The 25,703-nt window shown below is 35.3% G+C and overlaps 3 protein-coding genes across 6 annotated transcripts in view; 1 reads left to right on the plus strand and 2 right to left on the minus strand.

The window, feature by feature from the left end:
- The window catches only part of LOC127873462 (uncharacterized), a 211,531-nt gene that overhangs the window by 184,267 nt on the left and 1,561 nt on the right, over window positions 1-25,703 (plus strand). The window contains exons 1-10 of one of the 4 annotated variants that reach the window (XR_008046165.1): window positions 17,724-17,847; window positions 20,521-20,844; window positions 21,981-22,277; window positions 22,391-22,673; window positions 23,050-23,362; window positions 23,510-23,692; window positions 24,126-24,398; window positions 24,589-24,732; window positions 25,155-25,210; window positions 25,479-25,591. Coding sequence is in view for 1 of the 4 variants with exons in the window: in XM_052417345.1 (XP_052273305.1) it covers window positions 24,836-24,875; window positions 25,155-25,210; window positions 25,479-25,591 (209 nt within the window). In the remaining 3 variants the exon portion in view is untranslated. Of the gene's footprint in view, window positions 1-17,723; window positions 17,848-20,520; window positions 20,845-21,980; window positions 22,278-22,390; window positions 22,674-23,049; window positions 23,363-23,509; window positions 23,784-24,125; window positions 24,399-24,588; window positions 24,733-24,835; window positions 24,876-25,154; window positions 25,211-25,478; window positions 25,592-25,703 lie in introns of those variants that run through there. The other 3 variants (XR_008046163.1, XR_008046164.1, XM_052417345.1) reach the window with 3 other exon arrangements.
- LOC127873452 (uncharacterized) overlaps window positions 1-25,703 on the minus strand; it is a 209,543-nt gene that overhangs the window by 158,058 nt on the left and 25,782 nt on the right. The gene's annotated exons all lie outside the window — the stretch shown is intronic.
- Window positions 1-25,703, minus strand: part of LOC127873458 (uncharacterized) — a 185,126-nt gene that overhangs the window by 145,716 nt on the left and 13,707 nt on the right. The window lies entirely within an intron of this gene.

Genomic DNA, 25,703 nt, shown 5'->3' on the forward strand with positions numbered 1-25,703 from the left:
TTTGAGTATGCGGTAATTGTTCATCTATGGTAAACGGTTTAAGCAAGTGTATATGTACAGGTTTCACACCTTTAGTACTAGAAAGTTTGCTTTTGTCATATTTCAGTTTTTAAGTTCGAATACAGTGCGTTTTTCGATTTGTTCTATCCATTTTTATTTCATATACTATTTCATATTAATGTGCTTACATTTGATTTGTTGACGCACTGCCACCTGTTTATTTAAATTATATTATCTTTCCACTAAGAATGTACATTTTAAACGAATAATGTAAACCATGTGTTAAACAGAAGATATATTTTTGGTTTCCTGAGTTATCAGAGAAAGGTGTATACACACAATACACGATTGTGTAAAATTCGTACGCAATCGAAAGCTGCGAAATATATTGTAGTTGTTACATAATTTACATTTAAAATGGATTTAACTTGAACAATTTGCGGGAAATTATTGAAATGTAACCACTTAAATATAATAAAAACCAAATGTCCACTGTCTGAAACAGTGAAATACTCATTAGGTCCAAGGAAGTCGACTTGCAATTAATAAAAGGGGCGATAGAAATCTATATGTCAAGAATCTGAAAACCCAGATGCTTTATAAATAATATTGTTATGCTATTGTGCATTGCCGAACGAACCATAGAAAATATGCTTCGATACTCAATAAATTTAAAATAAATAACCGATAGAACTTTAATATGGATTTTCTACCTATTGTAAATGAATGTAATTAACATTCGAAACGAAAAAATGGTAATGCCACGTAACCATGTTTTAAATGTTTTAAGTTATTATCTAGATCTAAATATGTATGCAATCCATAGCTAGGTGTGCGTGTAAAACATTTACACCCACTTTCAGCGCAGTTCCTCTCCCCACTTTAAAGTAATTGAGCAGAAACACTGTATCGCTCTTAGAAACCGTAGCCTTGACCTCGATTCAACTGTCTAAGAATGCAATACCACGCATTTTTTGCATGTGAGGTACCAACCAACAAAACCTTAAACCTCTTTAATCAATAAATCTTAATATGGGAACTAAACAAACTACAATCTTAACATGTGTTTGCATGCAAGCTACCTAGTTCCACCGTTTACGGCATTACCTCGATCTGTACTCAAGTTATCGAGCAGAAACCATTTACCTATGTTGAAGTAAGTGACTTTGACTTAGATAAGACTGATTCCAAGTTCGATCTACGCTATTTATACACACAGTGCAATACCTCCATACAAACTCAAGATATTGAGCAGAAATAATGACTGTATTATAAATAACAGTTTGATTGACTTGTATCCCTTTATCCCGATATACAATCGCAATCATGGTCCCGATGCAAGCTTGCTTTATACAAATAATAATGGAAGATTGGTCGATGCAAAACTAAGTTATTGGCCGGTAATCACCTGAATGACGCCGCACGACTGCCCGCCCGTCCACCGAATCCCAATGTAAATCCAACATGTCTAACTTTGTTGCAAAGCTGTTTTCATTATAGATCTCGCGATTGACAAAGAAAATTCTCTCTGGTGAATAAATACATGAGCTTTAACTGCTTTAGCGACTGTTTTAAGTCTGTGTTATTAAGTGTTTAGATCGATGCAGCATTCCTTCAATTATTTATAAATTCACTTCATTTATATATTATACGTTTACTCCCAACTACAAAATATTTGTTATGATATTTTTTTTGTAAGAACTAAGTTAACTACCTTCTTCGGCAAATTTATAGTTATTTTATTTTACAATCAACGAATATCCGACATATCAACTTTCCAGATGTTAAAACGTGTTTATTATTATTTGCTCTATACCAAACACATTAACATGCTGAGTGTTTACTGAATGAAATAAATTGTATAAACAAACATGCGCGAGCTGGTAATCGAGTTTTTGCAACAACCTTGCAAACTTTTAGTTTTACTGTGGGGCAACTTTTCGAGGGGATCGTTTCCTATTAAAGTATTATGTTACGTTTAATCATTTACTGTTAATTGAAGTAAGCACTATACTTGTATTGTCCAAATTGCAAATTTGAATCGACACTTACATTTGCAGCAGACATGAGAAGCCAACATTACACAAATACAAGTTCATTTCACATAGCGAAGCGCGGCTTAATGTTGCCGCAAACCATTTACTATGATATCGTATAACGAGTATTATTAAACATGCAAATAAAAGAAAAGTCATATTGTGAACATTATCATGAGCACGCATGCTAAAGTATTGTGTTAGCATTTATGCAACGTGGTTGCCCTGTATTTCTATTTTACAAGTATCTGTCAATAAGTGGGGATGCATTTTGTTTTTTTCCATTGCCATATATTCACACATAAATAGTAAAATTTCAAAGGTTTAAGTTGATGATATGAAGACACGTTACGTTGTTGTAGTCAGCTACAATAATGTTCATGAACATTTAGGATTTATGTGTAAAAGATGTTAAGTTATTGTATTATTTTAAGGTAAAAGTAAATTAGCATTTGCATTCGATTACACTTTTAGATATTAAACAATTGATTACAAATAAAACGTGATGGGCATTTGTACAAACTTATAATATGATTGTATTATGTCTTTTGACAGTTCTTATGTCTTATTGCCATGTTATGTTAATGGATATTGAATAAGAGTTTAAAGACAAAAATAATTAAGTAGTACTTTAATGACGCAAAGAACTGCTGCGTATCATGTATAATTGGCCATTTAGAAACAACGCACATCACGACAGATTAATTGAAATTAAAAGAAGGAAGACAAAAAACTAGTAAAAACATTTGTTTTAATTAAGCCGGAAACTATATCTATATCGCATCGTAATTGTATTATTCCTATTTACCAAATGCCACGCAAGACCTTTTGAGGTCACATACTGCTCTTAAGGTTATATGAATAACTATGTATGCCACATGTAAAATACAGGTTGTGTTTAATCAATGCATACGGTAGTTTCATTTAAATCAATGCCAACATTAAGTAGTCAATAATATATTAAATATGTATTGCAGTCTATTGTAACACACAACGGTCTTGCATATACATGTAGGGTAGGCAATTAACATAGCAACTATAAGAGTTCATGTGCTTTTCTTTAAAATTATATCATATTGTTAATTCTCAGAGAGCAACTGTAAGTTTACGACATAAGAGGACACATGAAATATGTGACATATTTGTACTGAAAAAAGCAACAAATCTGAGCGGAAATACAAAAAAAACATACCAAATTAATAATTTTCATAGGTTTAATAGTGTTTTTACTTCTAGCATTGCGACACCTGAAATGATTGGAGGAGCTTATGTGGTTGATAAGACACGTACTGACGAAGCTAATAAATCTGCGAGGCCCGTTTTTGTGGGTGAAGGCTTTTCTACGGTTTATTACATGTTAACCATTACCGCTGAGATACGCATTTTGACACCTTTGAAGTCCCTTAGAAAATTTTATTTAAGAACTTCCTTGATAGATTGAAGTTTGACGAGCTTCATTTCCAACTTTAAGGTACTGGCGAACTGCAAACCGCATAAAACCTAAACAGACTGCGAGTTACTCTCTCAGAATCATAGTAAACTTAACCTTTTATCTCTCAAAAGCAAAGTGAAAATGGCTATATGCAGCAAGCATAAAACCAGAACAGTCAACGAGTAAAATTTGCAGTCTCTTCAGGTTTTATGCTGTTTGCTGCTCATCAGTACTTTAGTGTAGTAAATGAAGCCTTTAAAATTTGAATCAAGTAAGAAAGGTCTCGAATTTAATTAGATTTTCTACGGGACTGCATATGCCTAAGAGTGGGTATCTGAGTGGTAAAAGGTTAACAACAGCAAATGTTCAGGCCAAAGAAAAGACTCTGGACTATTTTGATGCAAAAATACTTCTTTTTGACAATCACTGAAGTTATTTTTTATAAAAAAATAGTTGCACAATATATGTTTCTCCCTCTGTCAGGCGGCCCCAGGCTACCACATGATCATTAAGCTGATCAACACGGTGGCCGACGTGGTCAACAACGACCCCATCGTGGGCGACAAGCTGAAGGTCGTCTACCTGAGAACTACCGGGTGTCCCTCGCAGAGAAGATCATGCCTGCGGCGGACCTTACTGAGCAGATCTCTACAGCCGGAACAGAGGTGAGTGAAGTGGTCTCAAAATGTTTTATGTAGGAATATCCTCATATCCACAATGCTCTTTAGGTGCAACTGTTTTATGTATTGTGAATGTGTTTAAATAAGCTTCGTGTTTAGAAAACAGCCTTTAATTCATGTGCGTCACGTGTCGTTCCAGTTTGGCCTCTGCAGTCTGCATGGCTATCAGGGATGACTTTTTCCACTTTCATGTTGTTGTTTTTTTTTTCATTTTAAGGATAGGCCTTCTTCAGCGAAAATCCAGTTTAGACTGAAGTTTTGTCCCTGATTAGCCTGACGCGGATTGCACAGGCGTATCTTGGACACCATTTAATGCACATGCTTAAGGCCAAGTTTTACCAGACTTCAGCTCAAATGTTGAAATGTTGCCATATCCACAAAGCCCCTTTGGTTAAACCTTATGAAATTCCTGAAAAACCATGAATTTCTTGATTAAATTTTGTAAATATCATGCTATTCTGTAGGTAAATGTCATATATCATGGAATTCCTTAGTAAGTTTCTCAAAAGCAAAAAATATCTTAAGTACATTCCAAATTTCATTAAATTTTTCATAAAACAAGTTTCATAAATTATTGAAATTCCTTACGTAATTTATGAAAATCATGTATTTTTTTATAGAAATTCTTTAAATCAAGAAATACTCACTAAATTTCTTAATATACAATAATCTGTTGTACAGGCGTCAGGGACAGGCAACATGAAGTTCATGCTGAACGGAGCACTCACTATCGGAACACTGGACGGGGCCAATGTGGAGATGAGGGAGGAGATGGGAGCAGAGATTATCTTTATCTTCGGCATGACAGTAGAGGAGGTCGAGGCACTCAATAAGAAGGGGTACGCAAAACAGTTGTACATGTACCCCCTACTAAACGAAGTTTAGGGGGGTATATAGGAGTGAGCTTGTCTGTCATCCGCGTCCACTCTCTAATTCAAGTAGTTTTCATCCGATCTTCACCAAACTTGGTCAGAAGTTGTATCTAGATGATCTTAAGGCCAAGTCGAACATGGGCCTTGCCGGGTCAAAAACTAGGTCACGGGGGTCACTTAGTGCGTTTTAAACATTCAGCATGTTGTCCGCTATCTAATTCAAGTAGTTTTCATCCGATCTTCACCAAACTTGTTCAAAAGTTGTATCTACATGATGTCTAGGCCAAGTTCGAACATGGGCCTTGCCGGGTCAAAAACTAGGTCAAGGGGTCACTTAGTGTGTTTTAAACATTCAGCATGTTGTCTGCTCTCTAATTCAAGTAGTTTTCATCAGAGCTTTACCAAACTTGGTCAGAAGTTGTATCTACATGATGTCTAGGCCATGTTCGAACATTGGCCTTGCATGGTCAAAAACTAGGTCACGGGGTCACTTAGTGTGTTTTTAAACATTCTGCATGTTGTCTGCTCTCTCTTTCAAGTAGTTTTCATCAGAGCTTCAACAAACTTGATCAGAAGTTGTATCTACATGATGTTTAGTTGTATGTTCTATTGCCATGGTATTCTGAGTCTACAACCAAAGTTGAAGAAACATTTACCAAACTCTTAAGGGTTCATAGACATTTCAAGTTGCAAACCCTCAATCTTTTTTCTCCCATGTGTCTTAAAGATTTACTTAATAATTTCACTCGTACAAACATAAATATTGATTCACAAGACTTATTTGGTATATATTTAGAATTCATGTTTTAACTTAAATGTGTGCATTTGTTTTTTATTAATATTGAAAACACCACAAAACTTCATATAAACAATAACACAAATGTGATACATGATCAATCGCTACAAACGTGTACCTAGTTTATATATTAAATATAAAAAAAATCATTGACACGCCGACTGCACAGGCTTATCAGGGATGATACTTTACACACATGAATTAAGCCCCATTTATGTGTTATTTTCAGATACAAGCCCGAAGAACACTACAGGAATAACGCCACTATCCTCCAGATCATGGATCAGATCAACAACGGATACTTTAACCCAGACCAGCCTGCCCTCTTCAGGTATATATTTAACTCTCTAGTACAATCATGACAGGTAATATTAATGTCATATTGAGAACATTTAAGCCAAGGTTATTGAATCAATTTTTTATGACCCTGGAAAGGTGGCATATAGCAGTTCGTCCGTCCCACTGGTTTCTGTATCTTGAGTTTGTTTCCTAAAGTCTCCCAGATATTTACCTGATTTTTGGTGTGTGAGTTAACCTGCCTGACTTATATCAAGTTAGAGTTTTGGTTAGGTCCAATTTGCGAAGTACGGGCCTTGGACTTAATTTTTTTTCTATAATGACAGTTTTGACTTTTTTGCTAAATGCTTGCAGACTTTGACCTGAATTTTGGTGTGTGAGTCTACCTATATGACTATCATATTAATTTTGATATTTTTTGTTCAAGTTCACTGATTTTGGAAAAATTAATCGGCCTTGAACTAAGGAATTTTCCTTTAAAATTATATTTTTTGGATTTTTTTCTGAAACTCTTCAAATACATACCTTATATTTGGTGTGTAAAACTACCCAAATGACTTACAGATCAAGTGTAAGTTACGTTCCGGCCCATTTTTAGCTCATCTATTTTTTGAAAAAAAAGATCTATTGTCATCACCTTGGCGTCGGCGTCGGCGTCCGGTTAAGTTTTGCGTTAAGGTCCACTTTTCTCATAAAGTATCAATGCTATTGCATTCAAACTTAGTGCACTTACTTACTATCATAAGGGGACTGGGCAGGCAAAGTAAGATAACTCTGGCTTGCATTTTGACAGAATTTTGTGCCCTTTTATACTTAGAAAATTGAAAATTCTGGTTATGTTTTGTGTTTAGGTGCATTTTATTGCTTAAGTATCAAAGCTATTGCTTTCATACTTGCAACACTTACTAACTATCATAAGGGGACTGTGCAGGCAAAGTTATGTAACTCTGACTGGTATTTTGACAGAATTGTGCCCTTTTTATACTTAGAAAATTAAAAATTTGGTTGAGTTTTTTGTTTACGTCCACTTTTTTCCTAAAGTATCAAAGCCATTGCTTTCATACTTTCAACACTTACTAACTATCGTAAGGGAACTGTGCAAGCAAAGTTATGTAACTCTGACTGGCATTTTGACGGAATTATGGGCCCTTTATACTTGAAAATTGGTTAAGTTTTGTGTTTTGGTCCACTTTACCCCTAAAGTATCATATATATTGCTTTTATACTTGGAACACTCACAATCTATCATAAGGGGACAGTAAAGGACAAGTTGCATAACTCTGGTTGTCATTTTTACGGACTTATGGCCCTTTTTTGACTTAGTAACTTTGAATATATGGTTACATTTTGTGTTTAGATCCACTTTACTTCTTCAAACTTCAAATACTTTCATGCTATCACGAGGGTACTGTACCTGGCAAGTTGAATTTTACCTTGACCTTTGAATGACCTTGACTCTCAAGGTCAAATTATTAAATTTTGCCAAAATTGCCATAACTTCTTTATTTATGATAAGATTCGATTGATACTTTGACAAAACAACTCTTACCTGACATACCACACTTGACTCCACCCAAACCATCTCATGAAGCTGCACATTTTGAGTGGTAGAAGTTCAAGGTCAAGGTTATCCTTCAAGGTCATTTTTCAAGGTCAAAAAATTAAATTCAAAGCGTCGTTCTTATGAAGCTGCACATTTTGAGTGGTGGAAGTTAAAGGTCATCCTTCAATGTCAAGGTCATCCTTCAAGGTCAAAGGACAAAAAACAAATAAAAAAATTCAAAGCGGCGTTATCATGAAGCTGCACATTTTGAGTGGTTGAAGTTCAAGGTCAAGGTCATTCTCCAAGGTCAAGGTCATCCTTCAAGGTCAAAGGTCAAAAAATATATAATAAAAAGCGTAATCATGAAGCTGCACATTTTGAGTGGTGTAGGTTCAAGGTCAGGGTCATCCTTCAAGGTCAAGGTCATCATTCAAGGTCAAAGATCAAACAAAATATAAAAAAAATCAAAGCGGCGTTATCACGAAGCAGCACATTAAGAGTGGTGGAAGTTCAAGGTTACGGTCATCCTTCAAGGTAAAAAAAAAATCAAAGCGGCGTTCTCATGAAGCTGCATATTTTGAGTGGTGGAAGTTCAAGGTCAATGTAATCCTTCACGGTCAAGTTCATCCTTCAAGGTCAAAGGTCAAATAAATAAAAATTTCAAAGCGGCGTTTTCATGAAGCTGTACATTTTATGTGGTGGAAGTTCAAGGTCAAGGTCATTCTTCAAAGTCAATGTCATCCTTCAAGGTCAAAAGTCAAAAAAAAAAAATTCAAAGCGGTGTTATCATGAAGCTGCACATTTTGAGTGGTGAAAGTTCAAGATCAAGGTCATCCTTCAAGGTGAAAGGTAAAAAAAAATATTTGTTTTTCAAAGTGGCGCAATAGGGGGCACTGTGTTTCTTACAAACACATCTCTTGTTTTTTTCAAACATGGTTAAAAAACACAAATATTTATTTTTATTAGTTTATTTTTGAAATACCGTCCAACCATCCCACGCAAGAATCCCCCCTCAAAAAAATTTTTTTTTTTTTGCTTTTTTTTGCATTTTTGGAAGATAATGTAATAAATGACCACACCCCCACTCTATACACCCCTCTCCACTCCACCCCTCCCTCCTTTGTGATTGAAATTGAGATAGGTCCCTACACCTTTAAAAAGAAAACTAGATGAGCGGTCAGCACCCGCTAGGCGGTGCTCTTGTTTAACATTCAGCATGGTGTCCGCTCGCTAATTCAAGTAGTTTACATCCGATCTTCACCAAACTTGGTCAGAAGTTTTATGGAGATGATCTGAAGGCCAAGTTAGAACATGGGCCTTTCTGGGTCAAAAACTACGTCAAGGGGTGCATTTTAAAAATTGAGCATGATGTCCGCTGTTTTTTGTGAAGACGACATGCAACATATTATGTGTCAATGCGGCATGTGGGGGTATTCGTCACGTCTGTGACAAAGCTCTAGTTAATTTGAATGTTATTTATCATTTTCGCTGCTCATTGCAAATTTCTCCTCTGGTTGCCGCCATCTTGAACGTGTGAAAAAACAGGCGATTACAATCGGGATACATCGACTATCGTCGGTATCGTCCGCAATATAGAGATGGTATTTTGGGTAAAAAGAAATCACTGGGAGATGATCTTAAGGCCAAGTTAGAACATGGGCCTTTCTGGGTCAAAAACTAGATCAAGGGGTTACTTAGTGCGTTTTAAAAATTAAGCATGGTGTCCGCTGTTTTTTGTGAAGACGACATGCAAAATATAATGTGTCAATGCGGCATGTGGGGGTATTCGTCACGTCTGTGACAAATTTCTATTTTTTATTCCCACGGTAGGGTGGCATATAGCAGTTGAACTCCCTCTTTTGTGATTGAAATTGAGATAGGTCCCTACACCTTTAAAAAGAAAAATAGATAAGCGGTCTGCACCCGCAAGGCGGTGCTCTTGTTTTATACAAAGTTACAGGCCTTGGATTTAATAAATTTCTGTACAATAGCTGTTGCGTTTCTTCAAAGTGCAGTAGCGTGAATTGTGTTTCACACCTTTTGTCTTGTCATAAAAGTGGTCCATAATTCTTATTAGTTTAATAACTTAAAAAGCTGTGATCATTTTTTAAAGTGTTTTTTTCCACTAATGTTTTGGTATTAATGTAACAATTATTAAATTATTTAAGTTAATAATTGTTATCCTTTGCTTGCATGTTTAAATAGGTGCCAATAAAGACCATGCAACAGTTTTGTAATGGCGCTGTTATTGCCATGGTTTTCAGGTTCATGCTGTTTGCAGACTTAATGCCTATGTTAAGTGCCAGGATAGAGTCAGCGAAGTTTTCAAGGTAATTTGCAACTTGCTATTTATACAAAATTGAGTTGAATTGAGCCTAGTTTTGGGTTGTGTTAAGTGTTGACCCAGATAAGCCTGTGCAGTCCACACAGGCTTATCAGTGATGACAATTTCAGCATAGACTGGATCTTTGTTTAGAAGAGACTACATTTTAACACGAATTTTCGTTAAAGCAAAAAGTGTCGTTCCTGATTAGCCTGTGCAGATTTCATAGGTTAATCTAGGGCAGCCCTTTGCACACATGCATCAAGCCCAATTTTTCCAAAATGTGATTCTGTTAAATTAGTGATTATTAAAATTACATATTTCTTGTGAATTCATAACAATGCTTGTTTCAGTTCATCTGTTACATTGTTGGCAAAATATGAAGATTCTATAAGACACCTTTGTCAAATGACAAAGTTTGCTTTTGAATGTGTATATGTATTCCTATTATCAAATTTAGTTAGTCAATCAATTTATTTAAATCTATTTATCAAATTGAAATTGTATAATGGGACAACTAAACAAAAATCATGTTTAAGCAGAAAGTGTTGTCCCTGATGAGCCTGTGCACAGTATAGTCTAGGACAACACTTTACACAGCTGCATTTAGCCCAGTTTTCCCTGATGAGCCTGTGCACAGGCTAGTCTAGGACAACACTTTACACAGCTGCATTTAGCCCAGTTTTCCCTGATGAGCCTGTGCACAGTATAGTCTAGGACAACACTTTACACAGCTGCAATTAGCCCAGTTTTCCCTGATGAGCCTGTGCACAGTATAGTCTAGGACAACACTTTACACAGCTGCATTTAGCCCAGTTTTCCCTGATGAGCCTGTGCACAGGCTAGTCTAGGACAACACTTTACACAGCTGCATTTAGCCCAGTTTTCCCTGATGAACCTGTGCACAGTATAGTCTAGGACAACACTTTACACAGCTGCATTTAGCCCAGTTTTCCCTGATGAGCCTGTGCGCAGTATAGTCTAGGACAACACTTTACACAGCTGCATTTAGCCCAGTTTTCCCTGATGAGCCTGTGCACAGTATAGTCTAGGACAACACTTTACACAGCTGCATTTAGCCCAGTTTTCCCTGATGAGCCTGTGCACAGGCTAGTCGAGGACAACACTTAACACAGCTGCATTTAGCCCAGATTTCCCTGATGAACCTGTGCACAGTATATTCAAGGACAACACTTTACACAGCTGCATTTAGCCCAGTTTTTCCAGAACAAAACTCTTAATTTTATGAAAAGAAATATTGTGTTAATTAGTCACAGATTAAGTGTGTTATTCAAACTGTTAGGACGAGTATCATGGCTGTAATATTAATGTGTTGTTCAAACTTTTAGAACCCCTTACAATTGTCAAAATTTAATAATGTTGTTCAAATTTTTAGGACCTGTCCCTTTGGTTAATGATTAATTGCATTTTTCAAACTGTAAGCACGTGTTTCAATGGTCTTTGGTTCAAACTTTTAGGACCCGTTGCAATTGTCAAAGATAAATTGTGTTGTTCAAACTTTACAAAAAGACATTAATTCCCACTTTTTTGTCCCTGTAGGACCAGCTAAAATGGTCCAAGATGTGTCTCCACAACATAGCATCGTCAGGCAAGTTTTCAAGCGACCGCACCATATCTGAATACGCCCGGGACATATGGGGCACTGAACCCACGGAGTTCAAGCTGCCAGCACCAAACGAGAGCCCACTCCAATAAGACGATAGCAACAACGCACCGGCCAAAAAATGAGTGCAAGATTATATAGGATATAGGAATTAGTTAGTAAACAAAATTTATATACAAGTAGTCACAATAACTGTACAAGTATTTGAATATTTTATGAGTCAACATAAAATTATGTGTGTTATCTGTGCGATTGAAAAACAACACAAAAATGAACATTTGTGGATAAGCAATAATGCTGAAAGTCAACATTAAATGTGTGCGATTAAAAACACAACACTAAAAGAACATTGTTGATGAAGATTTATGTTGACTGTTGCGTGCGTTTGAACATTTATCATAATAAATCACTGTTTGATTTATGCTCTGTTTATAGAAATCTGTTTTGTTGGATAACTTTTATCGAGATTTACATTCTTCAAAAGAAAATGTGACGTTGATAACTGGCCCCATTTTATCTCAAATTTTTAAGTCTGTTGTAACAAGATTAGCTTAGCCTAGCAATTTTCATATCATATGCAATCTTGCATTACTTATGATGTAAAGACAAAATAATTATAAACAAAAAATACATGACAGATGGTTACTTTCATCGATATATTTTATGTATATGGGTCCATAAATTTGGGGCTGCTTTCTGAAAAAATCATTAGTATGAAATTTGAAACGTACTATGTCACTTGTCTTTATTTTGTTTAAACAGATTCATGAAAGAAAAAAGATTAGTAAATATTGGTGCTTGTGCATGCTTTTAAAAAAATTATAAGAACATTTACTTCTTTTATAAACTGTATTAGATTCAATGGTCAATTTATCCTAAGTCAGTTAATGTTAGTATGTATGTATCATGTATCCAATGGTATATTCTAGTATTATTTGTACAATAGTGTGCACTCAGGCATTTGTAGTTTTATTGGAAAACATGAGTGACATTACCAGTAACTGTGAGATGTCAGTGTGTTTATCAATGCACCCCTTCACTCCAATGGGCAAGTATCTGTTCCATGAAAGGCAGATCTGTATCAAGCATTTAGCCGCGCTCTGAGAAAACATGGCTTAATGCATGTGCTTAAATGTGATCCCAGATTAGCCTGCGCAGTCTGCACAGGGGAACCAGGGATGACACTTTTTGCTTTTATGGAATTTTTTGTTTTAATAAGATCTCCTCTAAACAAAAATCCAGTTACAGTGAAGTGTTGTCCCAGATTAGCCTGTGTGAACTGCACAGTCAAATCTGGGACACCACTTACTCACAGTCAAATCTGGGACACCACATACTCACAGTCAAATCTGGGACACCACTTACTCACATGATTTTAAGCCCTGTGTGAACTGCACAGTCAAATCTGGGACACCACTTACTCACAGTCAAATCTGGGGACACCACTTACTCACATGTGAAAAGCCCTGTGTGAACTGCACAGTCAAATCTGGGACACCACTTACTCATAGTCAAATCTGGGACACCACTTACTCACAGTCAAATCTGGGACATCACTTACTCACAGTCAAATCTGGGACACCACTTACTCACAGTCAAATCTGGGACACCACATACTCACAGTCAAATCTGGGACACCACTTACTCACAGTCAAATCTGGGACACCACATACTCACAGTCAAATCTGGGACACCACTTACTCACAGATAAATCTGAGACACCACATACTCGCTGTCAAATATGGGACACCACATACTGACAGTCAAATCTTGGACACCACTTACTCACAGTCAAATCTGGGACACCACTTACTCACAGTCAAATCTGGGACACCACATACTCACAGTCAAATCTGGGACAACACTTACAGTCAAATCTGGGACATCCACTTACTCACAGTCAAATCTGGGACACCACATGCTCACAGTCAAATCTGGGACACCACTTACAGTCAAATCTGGGACACCACTTACTCACAGTCAAATCTGGGACACCACATACTCACAGTCAAATCTGGGACACCACTTACTCACAGTCAAATCTGGGACACCACTTACTCACAGTCAAATCTGGGACACCACTTACTCACAGTCAAATCTGGGACACTACTTACTCACAGTCAAATCTGGGACACCACATACTCACAGTCAAATCTGGGACAACACTTACTAACAGTCAAATCTGGGACACCACATACTCACAGTCAAATCTGGGACACCACTTACTCACAGTCAAATCTGGGACACCACTTACTCACAACCAAATCTGGGACACCACTTACTCACAGTCAAATCTGGGACATCACTTACTCACAGTCAAATCTTGGACACCACTTACTCACATGTGTAAAGCCCAGTTTTCTCAGAATGAGGCTCCATGACTGTGCTTTGTTGTTTTTATTATTTACTTTAATGTTTTTGTTTGATCTTTTTGGGCATTTGATGTTGACTACTCTTTGATTTATCCTGAAACAAACGTCAATGGTCACTGAGTCTAGTCAGACCTATTATCAGCCTATATCTAAAATGTCTATTTTCCCCCTTTATTAACTAGTTTTTCGTGGGTAATTTGTCTTTTAACCCTCAGCTCTTTCCCAACATTAACTTGATTTTGTCTTAGCGCAGTGTATACCATGTTTTTATGGTGCCTCTTCAAATATACAAACATCTCATAGCTGCAATCATGATATGCCCTATTGGACACATTTGTGAGATAAATTATTGTTCAAGATACCGGTTCCATAAGATTTTATTGGCCAGTTTCAATAAAGGCAGACTCTTTAATGTTTCATTTGTTATCTCAAATCCACATGAAACTATGCGATCACTTACAATTAAAAATCAGTGTTGATGTATTTGGATTCCACAAACATTACATTTACTGTGCTTAGTGATTTATTGCAGTTATGAGTTGTGGTATGATAGCAGTTTTGTGCAAATGTTTCAATGAATTAAAACTATACATGTCTGATGAAGCAAATATCTATGTTATATTTGAATACCGCATTTGTACAACCAAAGATAAATGTACTTATATGCACTAATAAACATGTACACTTATCTTTTTCAGACATGTAACTGTTTGTTAAGTGTATATTTATGTAACTTTTTGTTAAGTATTTAATTTATATACTAAGAAACATCAAGACCGTCAAAGGTAATGATGTTCTATTCTTTTGTTGATTTTTTTTGTTAGCATTTATTTTCTATGCTTTACTTTTATTTTCATCTTCCATAGTTTTTTTGTTTATGTATATTCCTAAACTATTTGTTTAAATTTCCAACAAAAGAACACACTTATTTTCATGGTTGTTTTAACGGTTAACATATTGACTAGTTCAAACCAAAGTTTCAAAAGAACACAACACAAACTAAAATCTGTATGACTTTCTTTATCAAGATAAGATTTCAATTAATTTTATGTATTTTTGTAAACATTCTTTAACTTTACTTAGCCCCAAGACATGGGATTGTTGTTAAAATATTAATAATAAAATTTGAAATCTTCATTGATTACTTTTATCTGTTGTTTTGTTTTAAAATATATTGTTAAAAAATATTTAATTGTTTATATTTAAGTATATATATATTTACAATGTATATATATAAAAACTATCTTTTGAAGTGTCAACATAAAAGTGGTTGCACATTTGCAACATTTCTATTTTTACAAGCACATTCATTGAATTGATATCCCCTGCTAAGTAAATTGTGTTTATGGATGGATGCAAATCCCATGATGCATGCACGGAGCGTATATTGAGTCATCTAGAGTCCGTGATGCATGTTAGAGTCATAAATAAAACGTTTGTAACCTTTGACCCCAGTGTGTGACCTTGACACAAGAGACCCGAGTCTTACCTGTGCCACCCTTCCAGATAACGGAACAACATTGTATAAAGTTATTACAGAATCCCTTGATGCAGAGTGAAGAAATTATGCACAATTAGTTAAATGTCTGATCATTTACCTGAATGTGTGACCTTGACCTTGCCTCTAGGGTTATGGGTCTTGCATGTGACTCAGTCCCACATGATTGATAACAAGTGTGGTAAGTTGCATCGCTGTGGCTCATATGTTATTGTAGAAAGAACTTACGACTGGAAAAAATACTCTATAAAAGGGTATCTAGATGTCAAAAAGGGCCGTTACTCCGTTATTGACCAATTGCTTGTATCACAATTTAAAGTAAATCATCCTACTGTTTCAATGAAATCTGCCAACCGGTAATCAGTTCCAAGTTCTGGCACCAGACACAAGCATGCTTATTCTCAAGTGATACACAGTTCATCTGTGACACAATCCCATGATCCACAGTTTATTCATGATACATTTCTAGCATATACAGTTATTGTATGATACAGCCCATTGTCAAAGTTAATTTGTGATACAACCCCATGATACACAGTTGATTTTATGTTACAACCCCATGATACACCGTCCTTGAAAGCAGAGGGGGGGGGGCAGGTCAGTTAAGTGGGTCAGGGGCTCGTGAGCGTTTTATTTACCATGCGTTTGTTCTTTCGTTTGTTCATTCATTTATTCACTCACTCATTAATTAATTCATGCATTTGTTTATTCATAAATTAATTAAATACATGTTCATGTATCAAACTAACGCCATACTCTCCGTGTTTGTGGAAAAAAACTTGATACGGCTGACGAAGCATGTCATAATTCTTGCATTTACTGAATCAAAGACGAAACCGGCGAGGCACAAAAACAATCCGCTGGCGGGGAAATAGAATACTCTATACAGTGTTATGCCCTAGCTAATTTTGAACGAAAGAAATGGACTAATGCCATGTGAACATGAAATACATTTAGCTCTTTATTCCGGTATGTCGCGGCAAAGCGGATTGGTACTGAGGATGAGTTTTATATATCGACGAAATGTATTCCTGAAGAAGCGCTTTTGTTAGTGCCCGCTTTTGCTTCACCATTCAAGATCTCGCCACTGCTATCAAAGATCTGTTCTACTGAATCCTTCTAAATTTCGGTTCGTCCGATTAGTAGTGAAATTTACCACCACTGAAACCAGGGTAGCATACTAACTCTCAAGCAGGTCATAAATTTATTTATCATTGCGAGTGGAAGATGAATTGGTAAAACAATCCACGGCAATCTGCTGTTAACTGTTCATGTTGACGGAGTAACTCAACGGGGCCACTACCGTGTTTATTTTTTAGGAGAAATATGATCAACTGTCCATGAAGGCGCAATTATACAACGCGCGGGTTAGAAAAATCATAGAATATGCATCACTTACAGGGACCCACACTACTGCATGAATTATATGTAAGCGTTCAACTGTTGTATAGTTAGTTTCACAACGGCGATTGTCGTTGAACAAGAGGCTCCAGTGACTTCAAACATTATGCATATAACAATGAACCGATTATTTGCTCTAGAAAACCACATTATACAATGCTTGATGCTATCCCTGCAACGCCCTATTGACATTGCGCTGCCTTTCTAACGATCGATAACCAGTACAAATGTTCTTAGCCCTACACTGCATGGACACAGATTCTTATTCGTTCTTTCTGAAATCAGTTGTTTGAGTCAGTTGCCGAAAGACTCGCCGCACCCAATTATTTAGAAAGTGTAAGTTGGGCTCTCTGCGTTAGGCGGTCGTGATGAACAACACTTATCTGATTTTAATTGCACAACATATTTTGTATGACCGTATAATATTGAAACCACATTATTGAAGAAATTATAATATAGATATGAAAACTTTTTTTTGGGGGGAAGAACACCTTAAAGTATGACATGGCTATTGAGTAACCTATGTCATTTGTATTCAGAATTACATCATTTATTGCTCAGAAATTGCTCTCGAGTAGAAGGCTGGAGATGAGTTTTAATATGATATTCATGTGAAATGTTTAGAGAGGGACCACCAACTGTTAACGATGGTTGGCCTTCGTCTGTTCAAGTCACGTTAAGATGTTCCACAATGAACAAACATGACAAGTCTAAAACCGTTATCTTTGGTCGAAAAGTTTGATTAAAAACACACACAACGATCAATGGTTGATTGTTAATTGTAATACTTTTTAATTCAAATTTCATTCCGAGTGAACATTCAAATAAATTTCCCTATACATAAGTGACCTTACGTGTATAGCTAAGGACATTTGCTCGTGAATTTACGTTCGATAATCGTTCATAAAATTAATGTTAGATATGCTTGTTAAACATGCACATTTTAAACTAGGGATTTTGCTGTTGTTTCAAGGTAATTGTATTTTATTGAATTGTGGCTTATATATTATATATGTGTGCAATGTATGTATGCAACAATTGCTTGTTGCGAATTGGATTTGCTGAAAACTCCGAGATATTCAAGGAAAGAATATGTGCATCGCTTGTTCAAACTTTAAAGTTCTGAACAATCAAGATGGTTAGCTGTATCTGGATTTCTATTTCATTTGTAGAGGTCTGTGAATCAACATCACATCTCCATCAGTAATGAGTTTGACGGTCACAATTCACACTAAAATATGTGGCTTGGAAAACAGCAGCATTATCGCGTTGGTTTCAAACTACAGCCACGTCATCAAGTAGACAATAATGGCTTTCATCGTTTTGTTTTAAATATATTACTTCAGTGTATATGGTTAAAAACTTCCGTTTCTGTTAACTGAAGAAAACACGTCTATTATATAAATATGGAATAGTAGTTTATTTATTCTATTTTAATATATTATACAATTACAATCTACAGCCAAGCTATACAATATACACACACATAACGGCTTTTCCATTATTTCATAACCATGATCTTAGCTAAGAGATGTTAAGTCTAATCTTTAATTTGATTAGAAGAGATGTAGCGGCGGAAAATTGCAATTCACTTTATAATAAATGATTATTTAATATGAATGTATGTAATATGTACATTATATTATTGTTTATTTATTGCTATTAGATTACTCGTAATTTATTTTACAAATAATAAATATTGCTACAAATGGCAAGCCGTAAAACAGTTTAAATGCCTTAGGCGTTTTCTAATTCGTCGATCCTGTCTTTTATACATCCACTTTAAGAGGGAGGGGGGGGGGGCATATACATTATTGCGTCGTCCAACCGTCCGTCGGATTGTTGTGTAAAACGTAATTCAAAAAGTACTGCCGCTAGAGGATTAAACGATTACGTCCATAATAGCCAACATGTGAAAATTTTCATCTCGATAGTTTGGTTCTGATTTTTTTAAATAACCGGAATACTAGCTCAACCGACTTGTGTCGCGTGTTACTCATAATGTATTGCTTCTAGAGGGATGATACTCTATCAACTATTTTGAGCTGGCGAACTTCCATATTTTGGTTCGGATTGTTTTCTTCACAAAACAGGATTTATGAACATATAAGCAAAAGATACATTTTTCAACATTTGCCAAACGTAAAAATAATATATTGCGGCTACGAACATATTAACCATCCTGTGAACGCGTAGATCCCTATAATATGGTTCCTATTTTTAATTCTTTGGAGTTATAGCTTTTTAGGCAAAACATAACACTTTATTATTTGTGTCACATGTTGCCCAATAATTTTTGCTGCTAAAGAGATGACATTTTACAAACATATTAGAGAGCATATGAACTTGAACACCTCAATATGTTGGTTCATTTGTTTTTAGTATAGGATATTTTAAATTTTTAGTAAAACAAGATGTGTATGTGGAACACTATGTTCCCCATATATTTGACCTTTGACCTTGAAGGATGACCTTAACCGTGACCTTTCACAACTCAAAATGTGCAGCTTTATGTGATACACATGCATGCCAAAAATGAAGTTGCAATCTTCAATATTGCAAAAGTTATGGCAAATGTTGACGTTTGACGCAAACAAATCAACAAACCAATAAACACACAGACAGGACAAAAACAATAACATTTTGAACTTGCGGTTACAAAAAAAGTGTTTGTGATACAGTGATGAAACTTTACATCTTAACCTTCATGTATGGTAACGCACTTGAGCTTTTTTGTTCAATGCCAAACCAATATCTACTCTTATAAAAAAATAAACATAATAATCATAAAATCATGTTATATTTATAATTTACATGATACTCAAATAAATAATAATAATAATTATTATTATTATTATTGTCCCCTACCGGTGAAACCGCAGGGGACTTATGGTTTGTGCTCTGTCTGTCAGTCTGTCAGTCAGTCAGTCTGTCAGTCTGTCAGTCTGTCACACTTTTCTGGATTATGCGATAACTTTAAAAGTTCTACATATTTTTTTCATGAAACTTGAAACATGGATAGATGGCAATATGGAGATTATACACGTTATTTCATGTTGTTCATACGTCAAGAATTCGGGTTGCTATTGCAACAAATAGACTGGAAATATTGCTAAAAACCGGTAGGGGACATATTTTGCTTGACAATAGTCTTGCTATTATTATTATTATTTCGGGTGATTTTGGGTTAAATACCTTGTTATATATATATATATTTGATAGTGAAATTTCTTTTTCAGAGAAGTTGAATTTTTGTTATAATTTATTAATTTATCATCGTTTTGTGCAATAAATTAGGAGTTCAATACGCATTTAACATTAAACAATAATTAATATATAGCTTGCTAGTTGAAAGATACATACACGTGCAAAAAGGTGATGATTTTTAACATCTATCATATCTGACCATTACAGAAGTCTATATTAAAATGCAACAACAGGGAACGGGTATATAAGAGTAACATTGTCGGTCCGTCGGTTTTCGGCATAAAATACTATAACCACTTTCATATTACTTTAACTGAACAGTTTAAACCCTAGAAACTAGGAAAGGGACTTGTACGTTCGTTTGTCAGTCGAGGCGGAACTTATAAATGTCGATAAAATAAAACACGATATTCACTTCTATTGTTTTAAAAAATTTCAGCACTACACCTTACTGCGGAAGGAAATGCCCTCGGTTATTTGTCCGCAATGGCCCCGACTTTCATTGGAAGGAATATAACGTTCCAGCTGAAGCCAAAATCACCTCTTTCATACGAACAATACGAAGTCTGTAAATGGAAAGTAATATTTAAAGATCAAAGGTCAAAGGTCTACTCAATCAACAGCGGATATAGCCTGTTCGAATCTGACGGGATGAAGATGATGGAACTGGACAGTGATTATGTGAACAGCAGCTTGGACGGGGCGGTTATTTACGTGAATTGCAATAACCTGGATTCGACTGTCATTAATCTAAAATTAGAAGGTGAACTTTAAACTGCAGAGTGAAGATTAAAAATGCTTAAGGTTTTGTAATTAATACCGCTTTTCACCACACAAATACTTAATAAAAAACCCGCGACAAGACTAAATACATGTGAATACATAGAAACGAATTTAAAAACGATAAAAATAAATTGAAAAAAACAAACAAACAAGTATTACAAAGAATAAGCAGATACAAAATTGGTCTTGCACGAAGTGGCTTGATTAACATGGAATTGAATTGGCGAATCTTAATCATCTTTTACATGCTGTTACAATTTATTTTACTTAAATTATCAAGTACATTGGTTCAATGAATATTTTATTTTATTAAGCCTAATAATGCATTCAAGTTTGCGTTTAATTGTGAAATCAAACGTACACTGGAAGAAATGAACTTTGGAACTTACTTGGATATATACCGGAAATGAAATATATTGTATAAGTTCACACCTACTTTTACAACCATTGTCAATGATTAATCATACTTAAATAGACAATGTGCTTTCAAAACTGTTTTGTTTCATTCACGTTTAGTACTAAACGACATTTTACCTCTAACTTTCAGTGTACATGTTTTGTATTCTTATTAAGATAGTTGCAGAAAAATGTGTAATTAAATTGATTGACATTATTCAATGAAAATAACAAATGACTAAATTCCATTAGCCTTCTAAAAGTTTTAGAACTAACGCAGTTGAAGAATACATTCCTGCTTCAAATGGTTAAAACAAATAAGCACTTGGTAAATTCCATTAGCCTCCTAAAAGTTTTTGAACTAACGCAGTTGAAGAATACATTCCTGCTTCAAATGGTTAAAACAAATAAGCACTTGGTAAATGTTTCAAGTGACACAAATTACAAAATAAATGTGTGGACAAATTAAACATATATTATTGGTCCAAAGACGTTGGTATATAGTTAAAACAATGAAACATTAAAATTATGAAGCTTTTCAAGAAATAATTTTAAGAAAATTTATAAAACCATAGTTTCATCGTTTTGTCCGTGTATTCAAGACCGCAATGAAACGATATACGCCTAAAAATAATTAAAATAGTTAAAAGGGCAACGCATGTCAAATTTCTATGATTCATGCTTAACGCATATGTATTTTGTGATACTTTTTAATACCAGATTTCAAAAACGAGTGTGGGTATCTCAACGTGCTATCCTACCCAGAAGGACCCGGAGGCTACGGTCAGATTGCATACTTCCCAACTGCAAAGATTCTGAGAAATCCCGTCGGTAATTCACGGATATGGGAGAGAGACGGCGTTGATATATCATATCTAGAAGGCGTTTATGAAGAACGAACTGACAAACTTAATTTCCAGTACATTCTTACCGTCTTTAATTTCATCGGGCTACATCGATACAACGTTATGTGTAAGGAACTCAATACTGAAACTTACGAAATTATCCTTTTCGATGGTGAGCACATTCTTAACTTTGCCGGTTGTTTCATTTAGCTCAAAGAGTGTTATTTTAAACCTTTGTATTATTGTATAATAAGTGATAATACATTATCACACATCCACTTTCAGGTCGTCCAGTACTAAGTTCGCTCTGCAGTGTGGACAACTGTTCCAACTGTCTGTGTGTCATACCAGGAGACATACTAATATGCACCACATATAGCAACAATGTCTCGCTCTTGATTGGTCACATCAAATTACAACTTAAACGCACTAAATACGACAGCCTGTTTACATACACCACCTATGAATTACACCATCAGTGAGAAAGATCATCAGTCAACGGTCGTATGCTCAGCGTCTTATGACAACAAAAAGGTGTTTACCGCTAATGCCTCGGTTTACATTTACGGTAAGAAACGTTCATGCTGCCATACAGCACGAGAAAAAACAAAACTTAATCAGAAAATGTTTGAAAACATTATGTGAAACACATGGCAAAACCACTAGACAGTTTTAATAAACGTACATGCTGCCATACAGTTCGAGAAAAACTAAACAGATGTATACGTTATATAATATTGATGGCAATGCCACTAGAAAAAATTAATACGGTATTAAATTGATTTAGTGCAGACAGGTAATGTATATATTGCATTAATACGTTGTTTTGTGTAACACGCATTAAATAAATTGTAATATAATTAGTTAAACTGCAGTCTACATTAACGATGCTTGTGTTTAATTACATTTTAACGATTCATTCGCTGCTTAATACCATTAAACAGTTCCACCAAAGTTAGAACCAGCACTAACTCTACCAGAACTACAAGAGGGATCTCCAGTGAATATAACCTGTGTAACACCACCAGGGAGACCCCCTCCTGTTATACAGATGTTTCTCGACAGTCAGATTATTAATCACGTCTCTCAACATAACGTGTACGACGCAACCAATCAAACGTATACTAGTGTTGCCACATTGATAGTCGGCTAACAGAACGTGGGACAATAAAAACATCACCTGCAGATAATTATTGACATATCCGGACGGTCAAAACGATTCTTGGCGCTCGACGACCAAAACGGTGAACTATACATGTAAGCATGACATTTATGCATTAGGTACTTAAAAGTATGAAAGTAAAAATTGTTTTTGTTTTCCTTACTTATTTTGGTAAATTAAACATAAAACCATTTAAATTGAATTGAATTAACACAACAAGAAAAAATACACTTTTTTTGCAGATCCTCTCTCAAATCCTGCGAATATGTCAGCTGGGTATCATCTCTACATTGAATGTCCATTGGTGGACATCAACACAAAATGTATATATAAATGGGCGACAGATAAAGACAACATTCAAACACTCGACGCACTACTACCAAATATGACAGGCACAGTGTTTGCCCTGAATGTCAATGTCTCCGGTAATTCCTCAGGTCAAAGAAGTAAATGTCATGCAGAGTGTGAGGAGTTCAATCTACGGCTTTAAAAATGATAACATTCTGGATGTCTCAAGTAAGTACTGTTTTGTATAAATAACTGAAAGATCTACACATTTATCGTTTTAGACAGTTAAAGCAGCAAATGTTAATATATCCATTACGACCCTAAAATTCAGTATCATAAAACAGACTGCATAGTATTATTGTTCAGAACGAGCGTAAAAGCTAATTGTTTTTAATTGGTAATTATGCATATAAAATGTGATACAAGATGTATGCAAGAAATGTGCACGTAAAAGAAGTGCAAAATCAAGTTTGTCTTAACAATAACTTACGGTTTGTCTTGTCCGAGTATAGCTCATAGGTTTGATTTGTCTTCAAAAATAGGTTTGCATTTCCATTGAATGCTTTTTAGATGAAGCTGAACATATAAAAGCCTATTTGGTAACAAAACGCGGCCTGTCAACAGAAGTTTGCTTTCCTTGCTCAGTAAAGAGAAATCCACTCGCAAACATTTCTCTTGGCAAACTCGAAGACCAGATTTACCGCCATGCATGTCTGAACAGGATTGAGTGTACAATCGTCATCTCCAGATCTGATATTGAGGCAGCATCTAAACATGAATGTCAAGCATGAAACATAAACGGACTCTCAAACACTACACTTGAATCGATTACAGAACAAGAAGGTATTTGTTTTAAATCTAAATTTGCAGTTGACGTTTTCTTCCTTTCTTAAGGCAATCCGGATAGATTGAACACATTACTTTAGGCTGATATTGAAATAGTGTAACAGCTAGAAGACGTTTGTTTCGTCCATCATTTATTAATTACATTTATTAAAACAATCTTTGATTCACTATCGTTTATACTCTACAGAAGACCGCTTGCCTTTGACGGAGGGTTCGATACCGCTCATGTCAATTATGATTGGACAGGCAGTTTTTGCGGTTGTCATATCTACTGTGACAGTCTTCTTCTTCATAAGAGTTGCATACAATGGTTTTGAACGTAAAATAAAAAGTACTTAATTTAACTTCCTTGTATCTGAATTTTGCAATAAATATTATGAACTATATACTTAGATACAAATGATTATTTTGACACGAACTGATATATTGTTTAGGTGTACGACGGCGCATCAGAAGGAATGCTATATTGGACCCGTAAGACACAAACATATAATTGAACATGTTAAAAATATTTCTTTGCACGTTCAAATGACAAATTTATGTTTCATATAATTCATTATGTAACAATCATACATTACACAGTACGAGAGGCATTTTTCATTCCAGAAACGTCATACCCATATAATCAATTTTTATTTATTAGAGAAACAATTAATCTTAAATTATGTTTGCGCCCGTTTTTTAACTAAAGATAAAATGTACATTTGTAGTTAAATTAATATAATTGCTAGTCATTTTGTCCTTTAATTTCAGTATAAAAGGATTTCGAACAAACTCTTCACAGCAGAGTGATATCCGAATGGAATCAGGTTATATACACTGTCTGATTTCTTGTTAAGCTTTGCAGTGTTGGTCTGATAAATTAATCGCAGTAATAAAGTTTTATTCTCAATTGATTGATAACATGTCTTTGTATCATTCCACTTTAGATTTCTAAAAGTCATTTCCATCGCACGGTTCGTTTATTGGTGTTATATGATGCTTGCGTCTTCTTTTGAGGATGAAAACATTATGTACAACTAGATGCTTTATTTGCCGAAACAATATCATTATATTGCAGTTTAATCATTGTTTCAGAACATCAATCCGGCAACGATTCGGTCCATGCAAGCAACATTGAGACAAATGCAAATTTCGAAGCAAACATCAATATATACTCCAATTTAGTTGCTTCCTTCAGCCGGCCAGTGGTAAGTATCCAGCTTCCAGCGGTGAATGCCAATGGTAACAACACAAGTAATGTTATTTGGTTCTGTTGGTCTGTTGTGTGCATTTTTGATACATGGTACCGTGCTAGTTCAA

This window comes from Dreissena polymorpha, chromosome 3 (genome assembly GCF_020536995.1).
Source record: "Dreissena polymorpha isolate Duluth1 chromosome 3, UMN_Dpol_1.0, whole genome shotgun sequence".
In the NCBI taxonomy this organism is placed as follows: domain Eukaryota; kingdom Metazoa; phylum Mollusca; class Bivalvia; order Myida; family Dreissenidae; genus Dreissena; species Dreissena polymorpha.